This window comes from Mesoplodon bidens (assembly GCF_964165515.1).
Source record: "Mesoplodon bidens genome assembly, chromosome: 19".
Classification (NCBI taxonomy): domain Eukaryota; kingdom Metazoa; phylum Chordata; class Mammalia; order Artiodactyla; family Ziphiidae; genus Mesoplodon; species Mesoplodon bidens.
The window spans coordinates 33,811,799-33,833,373 of NC_138179.1; the positions used below are offsets into that span (position 1 = coordinate 33,811,799).

The window sequence follows — 21,575 nt, forward strand, 5'->3', positions numbered from 1 at the left end:
TCCTTTGGTGACTGGCTTATTTCACTGAGCATCATGTCTTCAAGCCTCATCCATGGTATAGCCTGTGAGACACTGAATTCTTAGCTTTATTTCATTTTCGTGAATTGAAATCAGAGTAGCCACTCCTGACTCGTGGACATGGACAACACAGCTCGTGAAATGTTGCAGAGAGATTGTTGATTAGAATGGGGAAGGAGAGGCCACCGTCTGGGACGTGCATCTTCTGTCCTTCGAAGAGACCTGAGTGCAGTACAGTCCCAATCAGGGGACTTTGGGAGTTGGGATGCAGGGGCGTCTCCAGGGCCAGGTTTGGTGCAGAGCTGAGGCTGGGGGACTCAGAGAGCTTGATGTGGGGTGGTGTGAATCGGGGGCAGCCAAGAACGCTCAGGCCAGTTTGAAAGTCGAGTGTCCAGGTGGCCTGGTGTAAAAAAGCTGCGCTTCTGTTACCACCCTATGGACTCGCCTGAAGTTCCCCCTTGCCCTCCCTGTGTCCTCTGAAAGACCCCACACAGGGGTGGGCTGTGGGAAGGGGCTCCCCGAGGGTCCCTGCTGCTGCCCTTGACTCTGCCCCTGGCCTGGGAATGCAGGTGGGGAGCAGGCAGGAAGCAGAGGCCTCCCAGGGGAACCTGCAGGATCAGAGTAGGGGCAGCCGGGAGCCTGGCCTCTACCAGGACCTTGATCTAGACGTTCCCAGCTATGGCCTTGGAATTCCCTGTGGTCCGTTTCAGTCATCCGTTCCTCTCCTAGAAAGAGCCAAGGCTGGGAATGGAAACGATGGCCTGGATCCTGCGAAGGAGCAGCTGAAACTTAAAAATATGTTTGCACTGGTCGTTAGAATGAAGCTAAGAGCCAGGGCTCTGCTCTCAGCCAGACCTTAGTTTAAACCCAGACTTGGTCGCTTACTAACCTTGGGTAAGTCTCTCCGTTTCCCTGAGCCTCTGACGCTTCATCCGGAAAAGGGAACTTGGGGGGTTTTATGAGGATGAATTCAGGAACGTGAGTCATGTTTAATAAGCTCTCGGTAAACGTTAAAGGGCAGAAGCGAGTATTACAATTACTCTCAGTCTTTAACTAGCTTTATCCCCCCATTGCCTTTGCAGGCTGTAGACGGATGTGTACTTCCTGAGCACACAGGGTGGAAGGGGTTCTGGGCTCTTCTCTGAGGCCACGGGACCCTTCTGGAGAGTCACCTCCGGCTCTCTCGTTTCAGTGCCGGCGGAAGACCCTTCCTGCTCTATGTGGGCCTGGCCCACATGCATGTGCCCCTGTCCAGGAACCTGCTGTCAGCAGAACCCGGGGGTCGAAGGCCGTACAGCGCAGCTCTCCGGGAGATGGACAGCCTCGTGGGCCAGATCAAGGACAAAGTTGACCTCACAGCTAAAAACAACACATTCCTTTGGTTTACAGGTGAAGTAGTAAAACCCAGCCAGCCTCCCTGGGATCTAATGGATAACCCCGCACGCGCCCCACACAAGAGCAGAGTCTGGGGGAGTGACCCTCTTCAGCTGGGCAGGGGGCTTGCCTTGAACTTGGGGCCCTGCTCGCGTTCGTTGGCCTGCGTGCTGAGCACCTGTCCATTGGGGCCACCAGGGCTGTGCCCCTGGAAAGGCTTGCACAGAGAGGGCGGGCCCCCTGCTGGCCCCCTGGCTGTTGATCAGGGCCATCTGGGTGTTGCTGTTAATTGTTAATGAGTGACTTTGACATTGTAGACCTCTGTAATCCTCGGGCGATTCCAAGAGTCCTTCTTTACCGTCTTCCCCCATCCCAAAGGTTGCCACTGGTCAGCAGGTCACATCTTCTGGCTGAGTGGCGCTGGACTAGTGAGCTGTTTAAAGGGCCCACACAGGCATCACTGGTCTCGGGTCCCTGTCTGGAGCGAGAGCGGTGGACACTTGGGTTTGAATCTCTACTCTTGGGAAAGTTACTTTATTTTTTATTTTTTATAAATTTATTTATTTATTTATTTATTTATTTTTGGCTACGTTGGGTCTTCGTCGCTACCCGCAGACTTTCTCTAGTTGCGGCGAGCGGGGGCTACTCTTCGTTGCATGGGCTTCTCACTGCAGTGGCTTCTCTTGTTGCGGAGCACGGGCTCTAGGCGCGTGGGCTTCAGTAGTTGTGGCTCGTGAGCTCAGTAGCTGTGGGTCACGGGCTCTAGAGCGCAGGCTCAGGCGTTGTGGCGCACGGGCTTAGTTGCTCCGCAGCATGTGGGATCTTCCCGGATCAAGGCTCGAACCCGTGTCCCCTGCATTGGCAGGCGGATTCTTAACCACTGCACCACCAGGGAAGTGCCGGGAAAGTTACTTTAACCTCTGTAAGCCTCTCCTTCCTCTTCGGCAGAATCAAGCTAACAGTCAAATCTATTCCATAGCACATTGGGGGATCAGGAGATAATGTATGTGGAGCACTGTGTGCCTTATAGGGGCTCAAGAAAGAGTTGCTGGGGCACTTCCCTGGTGGTGCAGAGGTTAGGACTCCGTGTTTCCACTGCAGGGGGCACGGGTTCGATCCCTGGTCGGGGAACTAAGATCCCACGTGCCGTGCGGCCAAAAAAACCCCACAAAAAACAAAAGGAAGAAAAGAAAAAGTTGCTGGGCTGAAGATAATGGTAATGGAATCGCTGAGCCCATATCCAAAGGCAAAAGCCTAAGTGTGGTGCGAGCTCGGGGCAGGACAGCCAACCTCTCTGGAAAGCCCAGCAGAGGCAGCTCCCTCTAAAAGGTCCTTCAAGGGTAGGGTTGCATTTGTTTTCACAGGTCCTTTTTCTCTCCAGTCCCCTGCTGTGCACAGGGATGTGGGACCCGAGAGAGAGAGAACCGGGCAGAAGCATCCTCCAGCCTGTTGACTGCTGCGTGTTGTTTTTTTTGGTTTCTAGGAGACAATGGCCCGTGGGCTCAGAAGTGTGAGCTGGCAGGGAGCATGGGGCCCTTTACTGGATCGTGGCAAACTCGTCAAGGTAGAGGCTCACAGTTGGGGTTGGGGCATCTCCCCGCGGGTGCTGAGTCCAGGCTGGGGCATGAGATCCGGCCTTTGGGAGGACCAGTTTATAGCCGGGTCTTGGGACATCATTGTGAAATAGGGACAGGTTACTCACAGCCACTGGCTCCCATAAGAGAAACAATTTGGAGTGGAGAAAGCTTGTGTTCACCCGGGGGGGTTCCCTTTCCTTCCCTCCCAGGGCATCAGCCCGCTGACAGGCCAGCCCAACAAGTATGCTTTGCCTTTACCTTCATCCTCATGTCCTTGATCTTCCTCCTTGCTTTTCTTTCCTTTTATATTTTTATTTATTTATTTATTTTTGCAGTACGCGGGCCTCTCACTGTTGCGGCCTCTCCCCTTGTGGAGGACGTGCAGGCTCAGCGGCCATGGCTCACGGGCCCAGCCGCTCCGCGGCATGTGGGATCTTCCCAGACCAGGGCACGAACCCGTGTCCCCTGCATCGGCAGGCGGACTCTCAACCACTGCGCCACCAGGGAAGCCCTCTTTCCTTTTTTAAAAGTCATGCCTCCATCCATCCAAACATTAATTAATTTCATTCATTCAAGAAATATTTAGTGCACAACTATGCAAGGTTTCTATATGCATTATCTCTGAACCTTAGTGAAAGGCAGGTAGTAATCACTCCACTTACAGCTGAAGAATGAGAGAGGCTAAGTAACTTGCCTAGAGTCACACAGTTTGGGAGGACGGAGCCTGGCTTGCTACCAAGTTAAAGTTGGTGATCTTCCCACTACACCATACTGCCTCTCTTTATGTAAGCACCCTTCAGCCCTCAGCTCAGCGCCCATCTGCTGGGAAGGTTTCCCAAAAGGACCTCACTCTCTGAAAGAGCAGTCCTGCTGGGGACAATTCGGCAGTGTGGACCAAAGTCTTGAAAAATATTCATGCTGGGCGATGCATTAATTCCTCTTTTAAAGAATTTGTCTTCAAGAAATAATAAGCCAAGTGCACAATGATGTGTGTAAAAGAATGCTCGTTGCAGTAGGTTTTTCTTGAGAAAAATAGTTAGACATAACCCAAGTGTCCAGCAAGAGAGGAGTGCTCAAAGAAATTATGATACGTGCATTTAAAGAAACACTAAGGAACCACTGAAAATGGTGCATATGATTGACCTGGAAACAGTTACATTAAATACTTTTCAGTGAGTAAAGCAGGTCACAAAACCATATGTAAAGTACGATTTTATTGTATAAAACTAAGTGCATGTATTCTCGGAAAAATCTTGAGAGAGGCAACAAAAGGTATTGATAACAAAAGATTAGCAGTGATTACCTCTGGGTAAGGGAGGAAGGGTTTAAGTGTAGTTATTCCCACTTTTTTTTTTTACCAATTAAAAAAACTTTTTAAAAATTTCTTTAAATTAATTTTTTTAATGAAAAAATTAAAATAAATTTTTCAGAAGGTGCTTGTATCCGAGGGGTGCAGAGGTGGACTTGGCAAGATGACCCCCTGGGGCTGGGTTTGCCCTGCTGTCTGGCTGGCTTCTGACCTGCGGCCCCAGCAGTGTCCAAGTCATCGGACACGAATTCCCTTTCACATGAGTCTGGCAGAATATTCGTAGTTACCTAGAAGCTAGAATTTTCGGGTGTCCCACGGCTAGCTGTGAGAAGGAAGTGCTTTACCCTGGCATCCCTTGGATCAGATCCCTTGAGACCTTTACAGGTGAGTGACTGCTGAGCTGTGACCACATCTCGTGTGTGGACATATGTGGTGGAAGTCAGGGAAACTGGGTGCTGCCCAGTGACCAGACGACTTCATCCCTCTGGGTGGTGGCGTTCCTCTTTGCATGGATCTCTTTGGCCCATCCAGTTCGTTCAAGAGCGCTGTAATTTAGTTCTGCTTCCTGGAGAGCTGGACCAGGAAAAGATGCTCTAGGACCAAAAGTAGTGGAAATGTGTCCGGTAGCTGCAGCTACAGCCTAGAGAAATACAGTGCCAACTGGGAGTGGTTTTTTTGCATTCACTGATGATAATTCCTCCTCTCTGTACCTGGGGTGCCCTCGGGCCAGGCTGCCGTCTTCAATGCTCAGTTAGAAGAGCCTGGAATCATTTCTACTCTCAAGAGTAAAAGTCCTGAAGGCACAGAGACCAAGGTTGAGGGGATAAAAATCTGTCCGTAAGTGGCCCCTCTGTGGGGATCTTTCTGTTTCCTAAGAAGACGACCTCTGATCTCCTGTCTGAGGACCTGCCTTATCTTTTCTCTTCTCCCCCTTAGGAGGCAGCTTTAAAATAGTGAACCAGTTTACGGTTGTGCACTGTAGCCCATTCTTCGAGGGAAGAACTTTATGAGAAACACATGTATCAGCAGGGCAGTATCCTCCTTTCCTTCTATCTCCTTCTACTTGTTGAGCACCTACTATGTGCCAGGAACTGTGCTCAGTGCTGGGGACACAAAGATCAACAAAGCCCCGACTTTAAAGAATGACGGTCTAGAGCAGTGTTTCTCAGACTTTAACGTGTAGATGGTCCCCTGGGGGTCCTGCACCCATTAGGTCTGGGTTGGTGATGGAGATGTTGCATTTCTAACCAGCTCTTGGGTGATGCTGATGCAGCTGGTCCAGGGACCACTCTGAGAGCCACCAATTTGGGATATCCACATCTAGCACCCTTCAAGTCTAGAACTTTCAGACCTAGACCAGTGGGTTATCAGCTGAGGTCCCAGGACCAGCAGCAGCAGTACCACCTGAGAACTTGTTAGCAATGCAGATTCTAAGGCCTCACCCCAGACCTACTGAATCCAAAGCAAAGTTGGGGATGGTGTGGACAAAAAGGAGTGCAAGTTGGTGCAGCCGCTGCAGAAAATGGTACGCACGGTCCTCCAAAAATTAAAAGTAGTGCTACCGGGCTTCCCTGGTGGCGCAGTGGTTGAGAGTCCGCCTGCCGATGCAGGGGACGCGGGTTCGTGCCCCGGTCCGGGAAGATCCCACATGCTGTGGAGTGGCTGGGCCCGTGAGCCATGGCCGCTGAGCCTGCGCGTCCGGAGCCCGTGCTCCGCAACGGGAGAGGCCGCAATAGTGAGAGGCCCGCGTACCGCAAAAAAATAAAAAGTAACGCTACCACGCAATCCAGCAATCCCACTGTTTATCTGAAGAAAATGAAAATACAAATTCCAAAAGATATATGCACCCCTATGTTCATTGCAGCATTATTTACAATAGCCAAAATATGGAAGTGACCTAAGTGTCCATCAATAGATGAATGGATAAAGAAGAGGTGGTACATGTATATATAGACATTTCTGTTGAGTCAAAGATGATAAATAAAGGGGAGCGAGTGACAGTCTGCAGGAATCTCCCCGCATTCAAACAGTGCCAGGGAGGGCTCAGCGAGCTCTCTTCCAACTATCTTGTTGGCCAGAGAGGGATCTGAGGCTGAGCAGGGCAGAGGGCTTCCCCGGGGCCAGCCACCGACTGCGGGGCCACACGCTCTGACCACCACCCGGCTCATTCCTCAACCCACGTTATCACTATCCTCACGTCCTGTTATACCCGACTGACTGCTCAGCTGTCCACAACGTCCTGTCTTACGTCTTTGCCCCCTCCATGGTTGTCAGGGAGAACCTCATTAGCCCCTGTGACAGTCTGAGTCTTTCTAAATCTATGGGAGGCAGAGTGGAGAGATGGAGAGAGGGCTTTGGAGACGTGATTCTCGACTCAGCTCAGGACCTGGTGCCCGGCGGCCCCTGCCCCTTCCAGCCCTGCGTCCTCCTCAGTAAGGGCAGTGGAGACCCGCCTTGCGGGACGGTGCAGGGCCAACTGGGACACTGGCCGGGAGGTGCCTGGCCTCTACTGCCCCCATACAACTCCATCTCTTCACTCCCAGCCGAAACAATCTGGGTGGGGGGGAGGGTTCCCACAAAGAGAATAATCGGAAGAAATGACCTGAGAAAGATTTTCCCGCTGAAGTACACAGGCACCTTAAACAACATAAGGATCACTTCCCAAGAGTTCTGGGCCTCTGGTTTGGAAAACTGTGGTCCGAGGCTGGATTTCCTTCATGTCAAGATAACACCCTTTGTGGGGGGCAGGGCCTTGCACAAATGTCGTGTCTGGATGTGGTATCTGTGGGACACAGCACTTGAACTTGTGGTGGGACTGGATCTGGTTACCTTTTTCTTTTCCCAGGAGATCCTGAAGACGCACTTTGCGGAGGGGTAAACACTTCCCCTTCCTCAGTCTCCAAACTGGCTTCCCGGCAACCTCTCCTCACTGCCCAGGCCACTGCTGGGGGCTCTGGGAAGGTGGGCAGAGCCCTGGGTGGAAGGGGCATGGCCAGGGGACCTGGGTCATGGGGGAGGGGCTGGGGGTCCCTCTGGACCACCTGCTCTTCTTCGAGCAGGTTCCTTGTCAGTGGGATGCCTGTGTATCCTGCTGTAAACGGGGCCAGTCTCGCGAGCTGGTGAAAGAGAGAAGACAGTCAGTGTTTTCACAATGGAGCAGGACAAACAGTACCCAGAGCCCTGCTTCTTTCTCCCCACAGCCGGCCCAGCACATCAGGACACACGCTGCCTTCCCCTGTTCCCAGGGCCCCCGGATCGCCCCCGCCCCTTTCCTGGCTGAGCCGCTTTGCTCAGCTGATGTGATGAGGCAGCGTCTCCTGCAGTCAGCCCTTCATCCCGTGCTGGAGTGAGGATGCGCCACCAGGCTTGGCTTGCGTCCTGTAGGGGTGAGGAGAGACCGAACCGGGGGCCAGGGGGCACAGCAGGGCCGCTGCTGACCCCGAGCCCGCGGCCCCCCTGGTTCCCAGCCGCCGGCCCTCCCTTCCCTGCTCCAGACCTATTTCCTCTCCGGGACAGAACCAACACCTTGTTTGTCCCCTAACTGACGGCTCCTCTGTCTGGAAAATCTTTTCTTGTTTTATTTGAAGAGCAGAACTGTTCCTTCCTCGCCCCTGGTGATGAGGAAACACGCTGTTGAATTTGGCATCCTTGGCTTCTAGGAGACCTTGGTTGTAACTTGATGCTCTCAGGTGGTTACATAACCTTTCCCACTGGGAAGCGTGCTCTACATCCTGGGCCTCCTGTCCATTTGGGGCAGGGGGTGGGACGGAGAGGGGTTGGGGCTAGGGGGGACTGGGAGAGGGAGTGAGGGGCAAGGGAGGGGCTCTCGGCCCCGGCTGGGGGCAGGGCCAACCACTGGGGACCCAGTGGAAGTCAAATGCTGTCCCCTGCCGGGCTTGGAAGTCCCCATCCCCACACTCACGGCCGCCCCAGGGCAGCCAGAATCCTTCGCCCCAACAGAGGCCTGGCTGCCCTGTGTTTCTAGAGAACTAGTGTGTGCGCTCCGGGCAGCCTTGGCAGAGGCACGTATTTATATTTAGAAATGAAGCCTGCTTCTTTAGAAGATTATAGAACGTGTGCTCCTCAGAACACGCGTGTTCCATCCGAGTCACAAATATAAATGCCTTGAGGGGCCAGGCAGGTAGTATAAACGAACAACTGTTTGTTTGTGTCCATTGTGGCCAGCATTAGGGACTCAGTAAATCAGATCAAGGGCTCTGACTAACGACATTCAAATTTAGTTTTAAAAGAAATACGATTCGTGCCAAACCAAACTGTCAGGGGGCTGAATTCAGTGTATGTTTTGCCAGGTTGCAGCTTCTGCTATTTTCTATCTGTAGGTAATTTTGTTTTGTTTTTGTATTGCTTGCGGTTTCTTTGGATGGCATTTATTGGGCGCTTCCGTGGCAGGCACTGTGCCAAAGGACCTTGCCTGGAACTTTATATACATTATCTTACGTAACTTTTCCACCATCCCATGAGACCAGTACAGTCATTTCCCCCTTCACGGCTGAGGAGATGGACATGCAGTGACATTAAGAATTCCGCTCAAGGCCTCACCATGAGAAGGCGTCCTCCCATTTACCTTACTAATACTTCTCAACTGGTCCTCGGAGACTGGTGTCAGAATGACTTGGAATCAGACCCCACCCAAGACTTACTAAATCAGCATCTCTGGGTGTCCTTCTGGTGGCTCCATGTACTAAGAAGTTTGCCAACCTCTGTATTAGCCACACTGCCTTTCTGACTCAGGCAAGCATGCCATTTGGGTCCTTTCTGGGAAGGACCCCTGTTCCTAAGCGCAGGTCGTGGTGAGCCTTCCGCAGGCTGCCCCTGTCTCCATGCATCATGGAGTGGCATTTTCTTCTGTAGCCAGGGAAGAACAAGCGAGCAGTTTCATGAATCACAGTTCTGTTTATATTTTGGTTGCTGAGGCTAAATATTTATTGCTTTTAGTAAGAGGTTCTGCCTTAATTAGAGTCATAACTAACCGCAAGTGCACCGAAATGGGTTTTCATGACCATCAGGCTTGCGTTTCTCAACAGAAAGCCAAACGCAATGGACCCTTTTGATGTTGCCAGTGTGCGCTGGTCAAAGTATGAAGGTTGCTCTCAGCTAACGAGTAGCTTTTGAAATTAAGAAGTGCCTATTTGGCTTTGTGGACTTAGCTATTGTCCTTACTCACTATAACATGTAGGGTCGCATTCACGCTCCGATGGCGTAAAGTTATAAAGCCGTGGGCCATATAAAACCTGTCATTAAAAAGCACATAAGCTACAATTAGTTTCAAAATGCATTGTGTCCGCTTTCTGACTCTGCCCCTTGCTCTCTTCACCCTCGGCCCGGAACGGGCGCGCACTACATTAACTCACCAGGAGAGCTGTACAAGGTACTGGTATCCAGGCCCCACCCCCAGCCAATTTAAATCACAAGTCTCTGGGAAAGGGACCTTGGCATGGGTATTTCTTAAAAGCTAGTGATTCGAATATGCATTCGGGGATGGGAACCACTGTCCTAAAAAGTCCTAGAAGGTTCAATGGCTGAGGGTGCTGGCTGTGTGGTTAGACTTGGATTCAAATCCTGCCTCTAGTGTTTCTTTGCTGTGTGACCTTGGGCAAATTACTTAACCTCTCTGAGCTTCAACCTCCTCATCTGAAGAATGAGGATAACAGGGCTTAGTTCACAAAGTTGTCCTGAGGATTAAGGGAGATGATGCCGGGAAGCACTTAGCATTATAGGTAGGTGCACTTAGCTTGGTGCTTAGGAAGGGCTCAATCAATAGGAGAAATTATTGTTACTGTTCCCGTTGTGTTTCACAGAGGATGAGTTTCCATTAGTAGGAGCAGGTCTCACTGAAGAGCATCAGGGGCCCAGGGCCAGCTGCTGTGTGTTTCAGTGTTTGCTGGTGCAGATGAACCACAACAAACACTGTTAGATGTTTCTGATAATCAGATACTTGGTTATCAGGCATCAACCCTAGGGACCCACAGAGAATGCTGGTCGGATCTTTTAAAGTTGGCCCACCCCTAGCAGTGCCAATGAGATACTGGAATTTGGAGTGAGAAGGTGTCCACGCTCTGGGGGATGTATTTTTTATAATTGCTTACCCACACTCTGGACTCTTTTAAGATAAATTCCTTTTGAGTACAAGGCTTGCGGGCATGGCTGGAATATATAATTGTGTCTTTCTGGTAAAGCCAGAGCCCAAGGTACAGCCAGGTACCAGCTGGCCGGTCTTGACAACATAGAGGAGGGATTGCTCTCCGCACCCCAAGTGTCCACACCACGCCGCTCCTCTCAGCCAACATTTTCCTCTCTTTGTCCCAGTTCCTGATTCTTTGCAGGGCACTGTCCACTCTGTTGACGTACACATGTTTTATAACTGGCCGAATTCCTTCTAACCTCTCCAGCTTTCAACCCTCTGCTGAAATAAGGCAAACGCATTGACATATTTTTCTCTGAAAACGAATTAGGAAAGTTAATCGTCTGAAAAAGAACAGTACAAAAAAGATTATGGCAAATGAGCAGAACCCCTAGTGGTGAAGACCAATTAGCAGATTTATTAATGAGGGGCTAGTGTACCCTTCTGGAAACACCCTGGAGGTGGAAATGCAATCCTGGTGCCGACTCTGTACTCTGACACCTGTGGCCCTAACACAGTGCAAGGCCCCAGCTTGGGCCTTCTGGTCGACCCTGAGAACCACTGGCTTGTTTCTTCGAATTGAAACCTTCACTTTTCCTTAGCATCTCGCCTCAAAGGCTAAGTAAGTTCGTTTGAATTCTGTGCTCCGTGGACTTGCAAATAAATGGACTCCATATTTTCACCCACCTATTCCCCAAGCTTCCATAGAAACGCCCCTCATGGGTGGTGGTGGGGATTATCTGCAGAGGTCCCTCACGTGCAATGTTAGATGCCCCCTCCCCGCTCCGTGGCCTTCAGCTGAAGCATAAGTCATGCATTCCAAGGCCACGTGGGAGTGCGATTTATGCTCGCTGTAGCTCTGGAGTCTCTGTTCCATATGCGTGAATAATTGGGAGTGGGCTCTAGGTATTTATGGCCGGCGTGGCTCTGGACGGGAAGAAGGTATTTGAGACATCTTGGGCCAAGTCAAAGAGTTTCCCGTTCGGCTCCCCCCACAACTCCATTTGGTTCTGAGAGCCCCACCCCTAAACATAAACGGTCCATAGACATGAGTTGTTCTGTGTATCATTTCTGACTTCAACCCTTGTTGGGGGGACTCCAGAGCTGGTTATGAGAAAATTCCAAGAATGCCGAGCATTTCTGGTGTCATGTGCTGGGCCAGGGACATCAAAGGTTCCGTTTGCTGCAGGGTGAGTGCAAAGTGACGGCAGCCTTGGTCTTCTCACCCCCTCCCTCCGCATCATTGTTCCCGCCAGCCAAACATAAGGATGTTGCATGACAATGGTATGTGTGAGACACACACAGCGTTTGCCTTGGAAAGGCTCTCTACACGCTAACCGTGCGGAATTCCTGGCTCAGCTGGGATGAGGTCGGGGTAGGGATGGGCATGGTCATGGTTAATTCAACGCAACACGTACTCAGGATGTTTCCATAAAGCATGACCTCACCCCTTCCAGCCTTCTGGTCATCGTTACACTGGTGGTCACTTTTGACTTGGTGGTTACAACAATAATTCCTTTAATTACCCAGTGGAAATTCGTAGATTGCACGTAGATTGTTCTTACCGCCCCCTGAGAGGCAAGAGGTCGGAGCTACCACAACATCGGAAGAGCTCATTCATTCAAAAAAAAAAAAAAAAAGGAAAACAAAAAAGTAAAGCAGAGTGAACAAAATACAACAACAAAACCTATGCCAGATCAGTTGTTCGGCGGATCAAATAACTGTGGGAATTTCCGCCTTTATCTCATTTCAAATAGTTTTATGTTTCCATCCTAAACATGATCTGTAGGAAGACACATTTATTCATTCATTTATTCAACAGATAGTTGTTGAGCGCCTACTATGTCTCGGGTGCACAGGACAGATGCCAGTCCGTAAACAAGCCAGACAATCTGAAGTGGCCAAAGTGGCATGAAGAAATTAAGTGACGTGATTCCCTAGAGAGGGACAGACACAGCTAGTTACGCATGTTGAATCCGGTAAAATAAAAGCACGCATTGAAAGAGATTAACTACATGAATAAAAATAGCTCGTGGCTAAAGGAAGTCATTCCTTTGTTGGAATTATCAGAAGCTCTTAGAGAGTCCCCGTGGAGAAGGACTGTTTTCCCAGAGAACCAACTGTCTCCCCTCTTCTCACAGGGGGAAGTCCAGCCAAGCAGACCACCTGGGAAGGAGGACACCGTGTCCCGGCTCTGGCTTACTGGCCCGGCAGGGTCCCCGTCAACGTCACCAGCACTGCTTTGCTAAGGTACGAGACCCAAATTACCTTGAGATGTAGGAAAAGGTCACGGATGCTTGTGTGGCTAGAGACCTCAAACATTACCTGCCCTGGCCAGCTGTCCCCAGATACTTCCTGAACTCAGATTGTAGCAGCGTGGAGCTGCCTGTAGCAACAGTGCAGTGGGACACTTTTCAAGCCGTCCTCTGGGGGGCTGTCTCTGGGAAGAGGACACTGGGTGGCCGTCTGTGCTGGGTCGTGCTGGTGTGCACTGAGGAGACAGTGGCTGCAAAAAGGCCAGGAGCATCCTCACCACGTGTGGCCTGGGCCACGCTGACGGGGGTGCGGGAATGGATCTGCTGGGCCCGAAGGATCCCTTCTCTGGGGGTAGGGCAGGTGTCGTGGCGATGGCTCTGTCAAGCATGTCACTGGTCATCAGATGGCACAAGACAGGGGTCTAGATGTTGACGTGCCCCCGAGGGGAGGGAGAAGGAAGCTGGACCCACCGGGCTGGGAAGGAAAAGATGAATCCTTGGGTGAAGATCTTCTTCCTACCTCTGGCAAAGAGGCTTCTACACGGAAGGACGATTGTAAACGTGAGCACATCTCATGATTACTCTGATCTCCTTATTAAGGCGGCCCAGGAGGCCATCTCCTTGGCATGGAACTTGGCTGTGGTGTGCCATCCCGAAAGCAACACCACGCAGCTCTGCAGCCATGACTTATAACGAGGGCTTCTCACTCACCCGGAGGGCCCGTCCTCTCCGTGGTTCTGCCCTGAATCCATGGACAAGGGGGCCCCTCCGTAGACACAGGTGCTTGCTCACAGGCTCAGAGGTCTTCTTCTGGTTAAAGACTAATTTCCTAGTTCCAGAGGTCCTTCACCGTTAACCAAGTGGGCTCTGGCCTAGAGAACACAGCCCAGTAGAGGAAAGCAGGCTTCACTGGTTTCCTCTAGCATCCCAGAGGGGAGGTGATGGGGAGAAGGCGGGGAGACTGAAGCCCAGGGGAAAGGAAAGGTGAACAGCGGTGACAGCCGAAGTCGGGGGTGAGTAGGTACTGTCCCTGGCAGCCTCTGGGCCGCCAGGAACTCCCGGTCAGCCCCGTACAATCGGGGGTGGTGGGATGGGGACGGGATGCTGCCAGCAGGCGTGACAGCAACAGCTCCGGCTGGAGTCTGTGACGTCAGGCCGGCCGGGAAGAGGGCCAGGCGGGCTGCTTTTTATGGGCCTGACTTGCTGCAGTCAGGCCAAGGGTTCACAGGCGGGGCTGGACGTGCCGTCTCTCAAGTGACATCACCGGAAACCAAGCTCGTGCTTCTCAGTTGAGAATAGCGTTCTCACCTTCAGTCAACTACGGCTCCGTGATAAAACTGCATCATTTTGTTGATAATTCCGGGCTTCAGAGGTGACAACTGACTTAGGGTATATTTTGGTGAGTGTCCAAAGGAAGCCAGCCTTGGTACGAGGTAACATTTGCTGGGAATTTTACCAGGACACTACCGATACACCAGATCAGCCCCTCTTAGATATTTTTGGTGTTAAATTAGTCCTGATTGCAGCAGGACAGTTTGTCTCCATACAGTTCACCCTCTTGCTATTTTCTCACGTGAATCCATGGAAAGCAAACTTGGGTGGAGCGCCCTGACTGCCAGGACTCCCTCAGGGTCAGCTCTCAGGAGAAGGGTGGTATGATGCGTATTCAAGAAACTGAGGCTATTGTGCTTCACGTTCCTGGAAGCCCAGCCAGACACTCCCACATATTAGGTACTTAATCACCTCTTCGATCACTTAGTCTACTACTTTATTCCCCAGAGGATATACATCTCCTTCCAGATCAGAATAACTCCCTTCAGCCACTCTGAGCTGAGGCCAGGATCCCTGAACCCAATATCCCAGTGCCTATGGAATTACGGACACCAGAGAGTAGACAAGTTGATATAAATACTCACGTGAATACAGAAACAGTAGAAAGGTGTGTTAGGGGGTCAGGGGAGAAGGGGTCGACACTAAGCCTATTGGTTACCTTTAGACGTAACTAGTGTGTTAATAATCAGGTGTGCACCGAGGTGACGTGACAAGATCAAAAGAAAGGTCTTACAGATGCCCTGACCCCAAAGCCCAGTGACACAACTGCAGAATGGGGGAAATTCGTTTATTCAACAGAGATGAATTGTTGGGTCCAGTTATGGGTCAGGCATGGCTCCAGGGACTGGGGATGTAAGAATGGGCACATTGGACAGAAGGCTTCTGTTGTTGAGGAGCTGACATCCCTTTGGGAGGGCAGCACATCCGAAAAGGGCCTGGTGATTTGATCCTAAAACTCTAAAGCGGGGTATCTCAACCTTGGCACTGCTGACATTTTGGGCTGGACCGTTCTTTGGGGTGGAGGGTGTCCTGGGCGTTTAAGGATGTTTACTAGCATCCCTGGCCTCCACCCACTGGATGCCCATGGCTCCCCCAGCCCCAGTTGTGACAACCAGAACGTCCCCCGGCGGCTCCAAGTGTCCCCTGGGGAGGACAGTCTCATGTTGGTTGAGAACCACAGCTCTTGGTGATTTCTCTTGATCATGTACAAAAAGGGGAGGGGGGCTGCTCTGCATCTGAGCTGGGAGGCCCCCATCTCTGTTCAGAATGGAGGAACGCTCTCTTGGAGATTCTTGGGGCAAAGCCTACAGCGACTAGAAGGGTAGGGAGGACTTGCAATAATCTCATCTGAAAAACAGCTAAAGGTCTGTTTCGCCCGGAGAGCGGATGACCCGCTGGGGGACCCCGAGGCTGTCTCCCCATATCCCAAAGGCAGGCAGTTATGTGCAGGGGGATTCGGCTGGTTCTGGGCTGTCTTGAGGCACAGAACGGAGTCCCGGAAGTAGGATCTGCAAAGAGATGATGCTCAGGTCGGTGTCCTGTGGGTTGGGTGTCACCGCCCCCCGGGCGAGGCCCAACTGCGCATCTCCTTTCAAGCCCCCCCCACCACTGCTTTCCCGTATCTGGCAGTGGGTTATGGGGGGAGATAAGCCGTGGACCCTCCCGCACCCGCACTCCTACGGCACTCTGGTCTGTAACGGACATGCGCGCTTTGGTGTTGGCTCTGGCCCCCCCCACCGTGCTCCCTGCAAAGTTGCTGCCGGGCCCTGCTGGTCTCCCAGAGGGACCTGAGGCCGGGGGCCTGGGGGACCTGCAGCCTCTCTAGTCTCCGCCGAGGGACTTAGGCCAGGAAGGGGTGGGCACCTAGCTTTCCCCAGAGGTAACGAGAGCGAGTTTCCCGCAGGAAGGAACTTACAGCCAGAGGCTAAAGAGCTCGCTCGCCACATCCCAGGCCCGTTCCCACTCTTCCACGGTCTGGAGGGGTTCTGCTCTCCTCTCCCTCACTCTAGGCCCGGAGTCCAGGCCCACGCACCCCAGTCTACACTCCAGCAGGCCTGGCCCTTCTCACTTCCCGTCTTCAGATCACACCGGCCACTTCCCAGATGTAATGTCTGTGCTTCTAGGAAACAGCCTTCCTTCCGCCCCCGGCACCCCAGCAAGCACCCCAGTGCCATCAACATGTGCCGTGAGATCCAGGCCAGCCCCTCGCAGCCCTGCAGCTCCCCGCATCCTCCTCGCAATTGCCCAGTCCCCACACGTAGGTTCTGTTGGCAATTCCTTGGATAAAAACACAAATGTGCACACTTTCTCTGAACAGCCTTCAGCGCCTTGGGCTGGCTGAAGCCGCATGAAGAAAATCTTCTCACATGGGCAACAGAACCTGCAGTGTGTGCCCCCTGGAGCCGACCCACTCAGATGGCTCTCTTCTGGGTCGCCGTGTCTGCCCGTCCGCGAGCAGGCTCTCGATGGCCCTTCTCGTAACCAAGGCCTCCAGAACCCAGGGCCGACTCGCCCATCGGGGCCGGAGGCGTGGTGCTGGGGGCACACGACCTTTTCATTTTCTTTGAAACCAGAAGCAAAAACAAAAACTTTTAGGTTGAAGAAACATGGCTTAATATCTCCTCTTTATATATTTATATAATCTTTATGTCAACAGAATTATAAAATATAATTTTGAGTATTTTATATGGAATAAGGAACCCCAAAGGCAAACGGACTGAGGTTCCATGAAAGTCGGAATGCGCCTTCCCAGGTATTAGAATGAACTGTGGAAATTTGAAAATTAGGTTTGGGGTTTTTTGGTCTCTTTCCCCAAGGTTTCCAAGACTCCCGGGACCAATTTCTTAGGGAGGGTTTGGAGTAGCGGGGTCCCTTTGGTAGCCTTTGCAGGACTGATGCTTTCTCCAAGTTCACGCAGGGGCCCAGGGTCTGGGGCTGTGTGTCCCGGGAGGATCTCCCTCCTCCAGGGCTCCCCTCGGGGGCTTGGTTTCCTCCTTTACGTAAGGAAGACCTCTTTGGTAGCCTGAGCTTGGACTGACAAGTCCTGGAGATGCAGAAGCTTTTCTCGCGGACCTGAGCTTTCCTCTGTGCTCTGGAGGTTCCTGCCTGACTCTGAGACACTAGGATTCCATGAACATTAGACTCTGTGCTGTATGATGAGGATGCTAAGCCTCACGATGACGGAGGGGGGAATAAGACGGGAAAAGAAAATGTACCACACACCCCCACATCTAAGGCAGACGCTGTTCTTCTGGCACTGACCTGACCCCTCTGGGAGGCACGCCTCTCTTAGGGGTGCAACGGAGAGAAAACTCCAAAGCAGCAGTGCCGGCGACCCCGGCCTCTTCAGCCTACACTGCAGTCCTCCGGGCCGCCTGATTTGTGGCAGGGACCTTGGACTCTGGACAGGTTTCTGGACTGTTCTGTACTCCGCAAGGGCTTACTGCACACTTCTTGCACTTGCATGCACGTGGGATGCCAGCTCCTGGAGCGTGCATCGCAAGAGATAAGCCACCGGCTCTGTGGACTGTGGAAGCCAGAGGCAGACCAGAGACGCTCTGTACCGTAGTCGAGGGAGAGATCCTGCTTGGGGCTGTAGACAGAGCCCTGGAGCACAGGAGAAGGGGAGGCGGGCACGTGGCAGGTCCCTTCCGCGGCCCATCTTGGGGGGCGTGCCTCCGTTCCCCGGACCCTGGGCTGGGGAAGCAGCAGGTGGGGCCTGGAGGCCTCCCCATGAGCCCAGCCCCAGGTGGACCCTCTTTCCCGGGATGTCCAGCCTCGCGCGGGCCTGGCCCTCTGGTTCTGCCGAGTCCCCACCGACTCTCCGTTAGCCTGGCCCTCTGTTCTTGCCGAAGAGTTTTTGTCTGACCTGAGCACAGCAGGCTGGAGGGAGATGTGCCCTAGAGTAGAGGGAAATGGTACCACGTGTCTTCAAAGAAAATCAGATTCACAAAGTCCACCAGCGTGTTCACAGTGGCTGCCTTCGGGTGGGGGGCTATGTGTGTGATGCTCCTTCATATTTCTGGATGGTATCCTTTTTGCCCACCCTGAACGCTGACTATTTTGTAACAGGAATAACAGAGCTAAATGAAAGCGAATGGAATGTGTCACACTTGACGGCATTCTAGACAAAGACTAGCTATTTGCGACACGGAGACCCAGGGTGGGAAAAATGAAGTAAATGTTCTCTTGCAGACACCTGTCACACACTGTTCCCTCTCAGCAGGTGGCGGTGGCCTGGGTGGTGACAGGTAGAGCCCCTTGGTTCTCTCTTTTTTTTTTAACTTTTATTTAATGTATTTATTTTTAAATTAATTTTTATTGGAGGACAGTTGATTTATAATGTGTTAGTTTCAGGTGTACAGCAAAGTGAATCGATTATACATATACATATATCCACTCCTTTTTAGATTTTTTTCGCATTTAGATCACCACAGAGCACTGGGTAGGGTTCCCTGTGCTCTACAGTAGGTTCTCATTAGTTATCTGTTTTATACATAGTAGTGTGTATATGTCAATCCCAATCTCCCATTTCATCCCACCGCCCCCCTTCCCCCCTTGGTAACCATAAGTTTGTTCTCTACATCTGTGACTTTATTTCTGCTTTGCCGATAAGTTCACCTGTACCATTTTTCTAGATTCCACGTGTAAGCAATATTATACGATATTTGTTTTTCTCTTTCTGACTTACTTCACTCTGTATGACAGTCTCTGGGTCTATCCATGTCTCTGCAAATGGCACTATTTCATTCCTTTTTATTAGAGCCCCCTAGTTCTTAGGTGGGTCTGCAGGGGTGTCCCTGTGAGTGATTACAACACAGACATGCAGTGAGCACTGAGTGCCAGGCCCTCTACGCGCATTACCTGTATCTTTCATCCACACTGCTGCCCAGTGAGGCAGGTACTATTATTATCATGCCCATTTTATTTTTATTTTTTTGGCCACACTGCGAGGCTTGCTGGATCTTAGCTCCCTGACCAGGGATTGAACCCGTGCCCCCTGCAGTGGAAGTGCAGAGTCCTAACCACTGGACCGCCAGGGAAGTCCCCTATCATGCCCATTTTGGAGAACAGAAAACTGAGGGCTAGAGCGATAGATAGCCGAGCTGAGATTTGAGCCCAGGCAACACCTGGCTGCAGAGCCTGGGTGCTGCTCCTGTAGGAAATCCAGGTGGGGCCTGAAGGCAGGACAGGTAGGCAGAGGGGGCGGGCTGTATGGGAGGCTGCCGGGGCTTGGTCTGGGCTGGGCTGGGCGGCTCTTGACCCCAGCACGGCCAGGGAGAGAGCCTGGGGACAGCTGGGGCCAACACTGTCTTGATCTTCCTGCAGCGTGCTGGACATCTTCCCCACCGTGGTGGCCCTGGCTGGGGCCAGCCTGCCCCAAGGCCGACACTTTGACGGTCTGGATGCCTCGGAGGTGCTGTTTGGCAGGGCGCAGGCTGGGCACAGGGTAAGTGGAGGTGGTACGTGTCCCGCCTGGGCTTTTCCAGAGGCGGAACTCCTGCCCCTCGTCGGGGCCTGGCTGCCTCTGCGCAGACAGAACCATCGTCAGAAGATGCCTGCAAGTGGCCACTGGAGATGCAGTTTGTCCGCTGCCGAGGGGTGATTCCTTTGAGATTCACCTGTCCTTCCGCTCCCGCTCTTTTTCCTGCGTCAATCCAGCTCCTCAGTCCAGATTTCTATGTGGCAGTTTTGGTGTAGGGTGGGCGTCCATTGGGGCTTATTCCCTATACCGAATGACTTTTTTTCCCCCTCACCATCATTTAATTTTCTGGCATTCCCTAGGCACACAGCACATTTTTGTTGGATGGGGTGCATGACCTGTGTCTGTGAGTTGTGTATCGTGGGGTTCCCCCGCCAGAACGGAAGCTTCCCGAGGTCAGGGAGCTCACCATGGAATTCTCAGAACACCTAACACAGGGTCTGGCGTCCGGCCAGCGTGCAATAAACGAGAACTGGATGAATAAACCAATGAACGAAAGATGCCCTGGCTGGCAGGGCTGGTCCTGGAGAGCTCAGCACACACACGGCTCTCCAGCCCCCAGGGTCCCCTCTTCGGGGCACTCTGAAGCACTCGGTGGCAGCGACAGCCAGGAAATGTCAGGCCGGATGGCCTTTCCCTGTCTTTCTGTGTGTTTTACTTTTGCCAAAAGGAAGAGGAAGTGGGAGGAGGAAGGAGGCTGGCGGAACCCGGAGCTCTTTCTGGAAGGCCCCGTGCGCCCGGCTTCTCAGTTAGGGACCCACACATCAAAGGGTTTATTTCTGGCTTTATTGCGGGTCACATGGAAGTGAGTCAAATGTCCTGGGGCAGTTCCTGAAGCTGCCCTTCCCCACGGCCGGCACACTGGTCCTGAGCGGGCACCAGGGCTTCTCGACGATGCTCGGAGTGGCCTCTAGAGCAGGACGGCTGCTCCCGGCCTATCTGACCCCCTGGAGCTGCAGACCCTTCCAGGCCGAGCCTTGCTCCCGCAGGACAGCCAAGCAGGAAGGTGGCTTCCGCCTCTGGCTGGGAGTTCGCAGTATGTGACCCTGGGGGGTTATCGACGACGTCAGCGGAGAGATGCTCCCGCGTGTTTATGACCACGGCCGCGCACAGAATGATCGGGGTCACCAGGAAGCGCTTCAAGGACTGTGGCCTCCTTGACGCTGTCCGTCCACGGGGGGAGGCCAGCTCCCGGGCGCGGAACTTCTGTTTCCAGACGGCAGAGGGCTCGCCGTCTTTCTCAAGCTGCCGCTTCCCGCGGACCCACGGAGGCCCCGCTTCGGGGCTTCGCGGTTGCTGGGCTGGGCCCCCAGGGGACTGGGCCCAGGGGCCGGCAGGAGAGGCAGATACGAGCCGCAACACCGGCTGGGGTTTTCGTGGGGACGTGTGATGTGTGGGGGCTACCCCGTGGCCCGGGAGGGGACAGCTGCCACTCGCCGCTCGCCCAGAGCTCTGGTGGCACCTTCCAGGGTAGAGGCACGTGGGCGCTGGCACCTGTGGGCCCGGCCCAGCGCCCCAGAGGACTGGACTCCTGCAGCGTTAGTCCAGACACCTTAGAGCTCAGCATAGGTCGCCGCTGGCCCCAGATTCAGCCGCTGCGGAGACCGGAGTACATTGTCTCGAGTCTGCTGATGGAGGGCCAGGAGGGAAAAATACATGAGTGACTGTAGAAATATACATACCTATGCACACATATACACGTGGGTACACACAAACGTGCACGTATTCGCGTGCTTTTTGCCTTTGGGTTTTGGTTTTTGGTGCAGCGTACAGGATCTTAGTTCCCTGACCAGGGATCAACCCTGGCGCCCCCAGAGTTGAAGCGTGGAGTCTTAACCACTGGACCGCCAGGGAAGTCCCTTGTTGTTGTTTTTGTTTTGGTATTTAGTAATCATTTATTGAGTAACTATCACATGCAAGGCACCGTATCATTCTGGGACATCCAACTGTGTATAACAGCCTTAAAGGTTAGATTTAAACATTGCCACTTGTTCGGAACATTCCTTAATACTCAAATTAGAATATATTGATTAGTTCCTACAGCACACACATATATATTTTAATAAACACAGCTGTGTTCGCCCTT

General features: G+C 52.6%; 1 protein-coding gene across 11 annotated transcripts in view; it reads left to right on the top strand.

The window, feature by feature from the left end:
- Positions 1–21,575, top strand: part of ARSG (arylsulfatase G) — a 120,584-nt gene that overhangs the window by 86,296 nt on the left and 12,713 nt on the right. For 8 of the 11 annotated variants that reach the window (XM_081218791.1, XM_081218785.1, XM_081218788.1 and 5 more), the window contains 4 exons: positions 1,211–1,407; positions 2,876–2,956; positions 12,562–12,670; positions 19,336–19,456. In XM_081218791.1, coding sequence (XP_081074917.1) covers positions 1,211–1,407; positions 2,876–2,956; positions 12,562–12,670; positions 19,336–19,456 — 508 coding nt within the window. Of the gene's footprint in view, positions 1–1,210; positions 1,408–2,875; positions 2,957–12,561; positions 12,671–19,335; positions 19,457–19,791; positions 20,246–21,575 lie in introns of those variants that run through there. The other 3 variants (XM_081218794.1, XM_081218793.1, XM_081218786.1) reach the window with 2 other exon arrangements.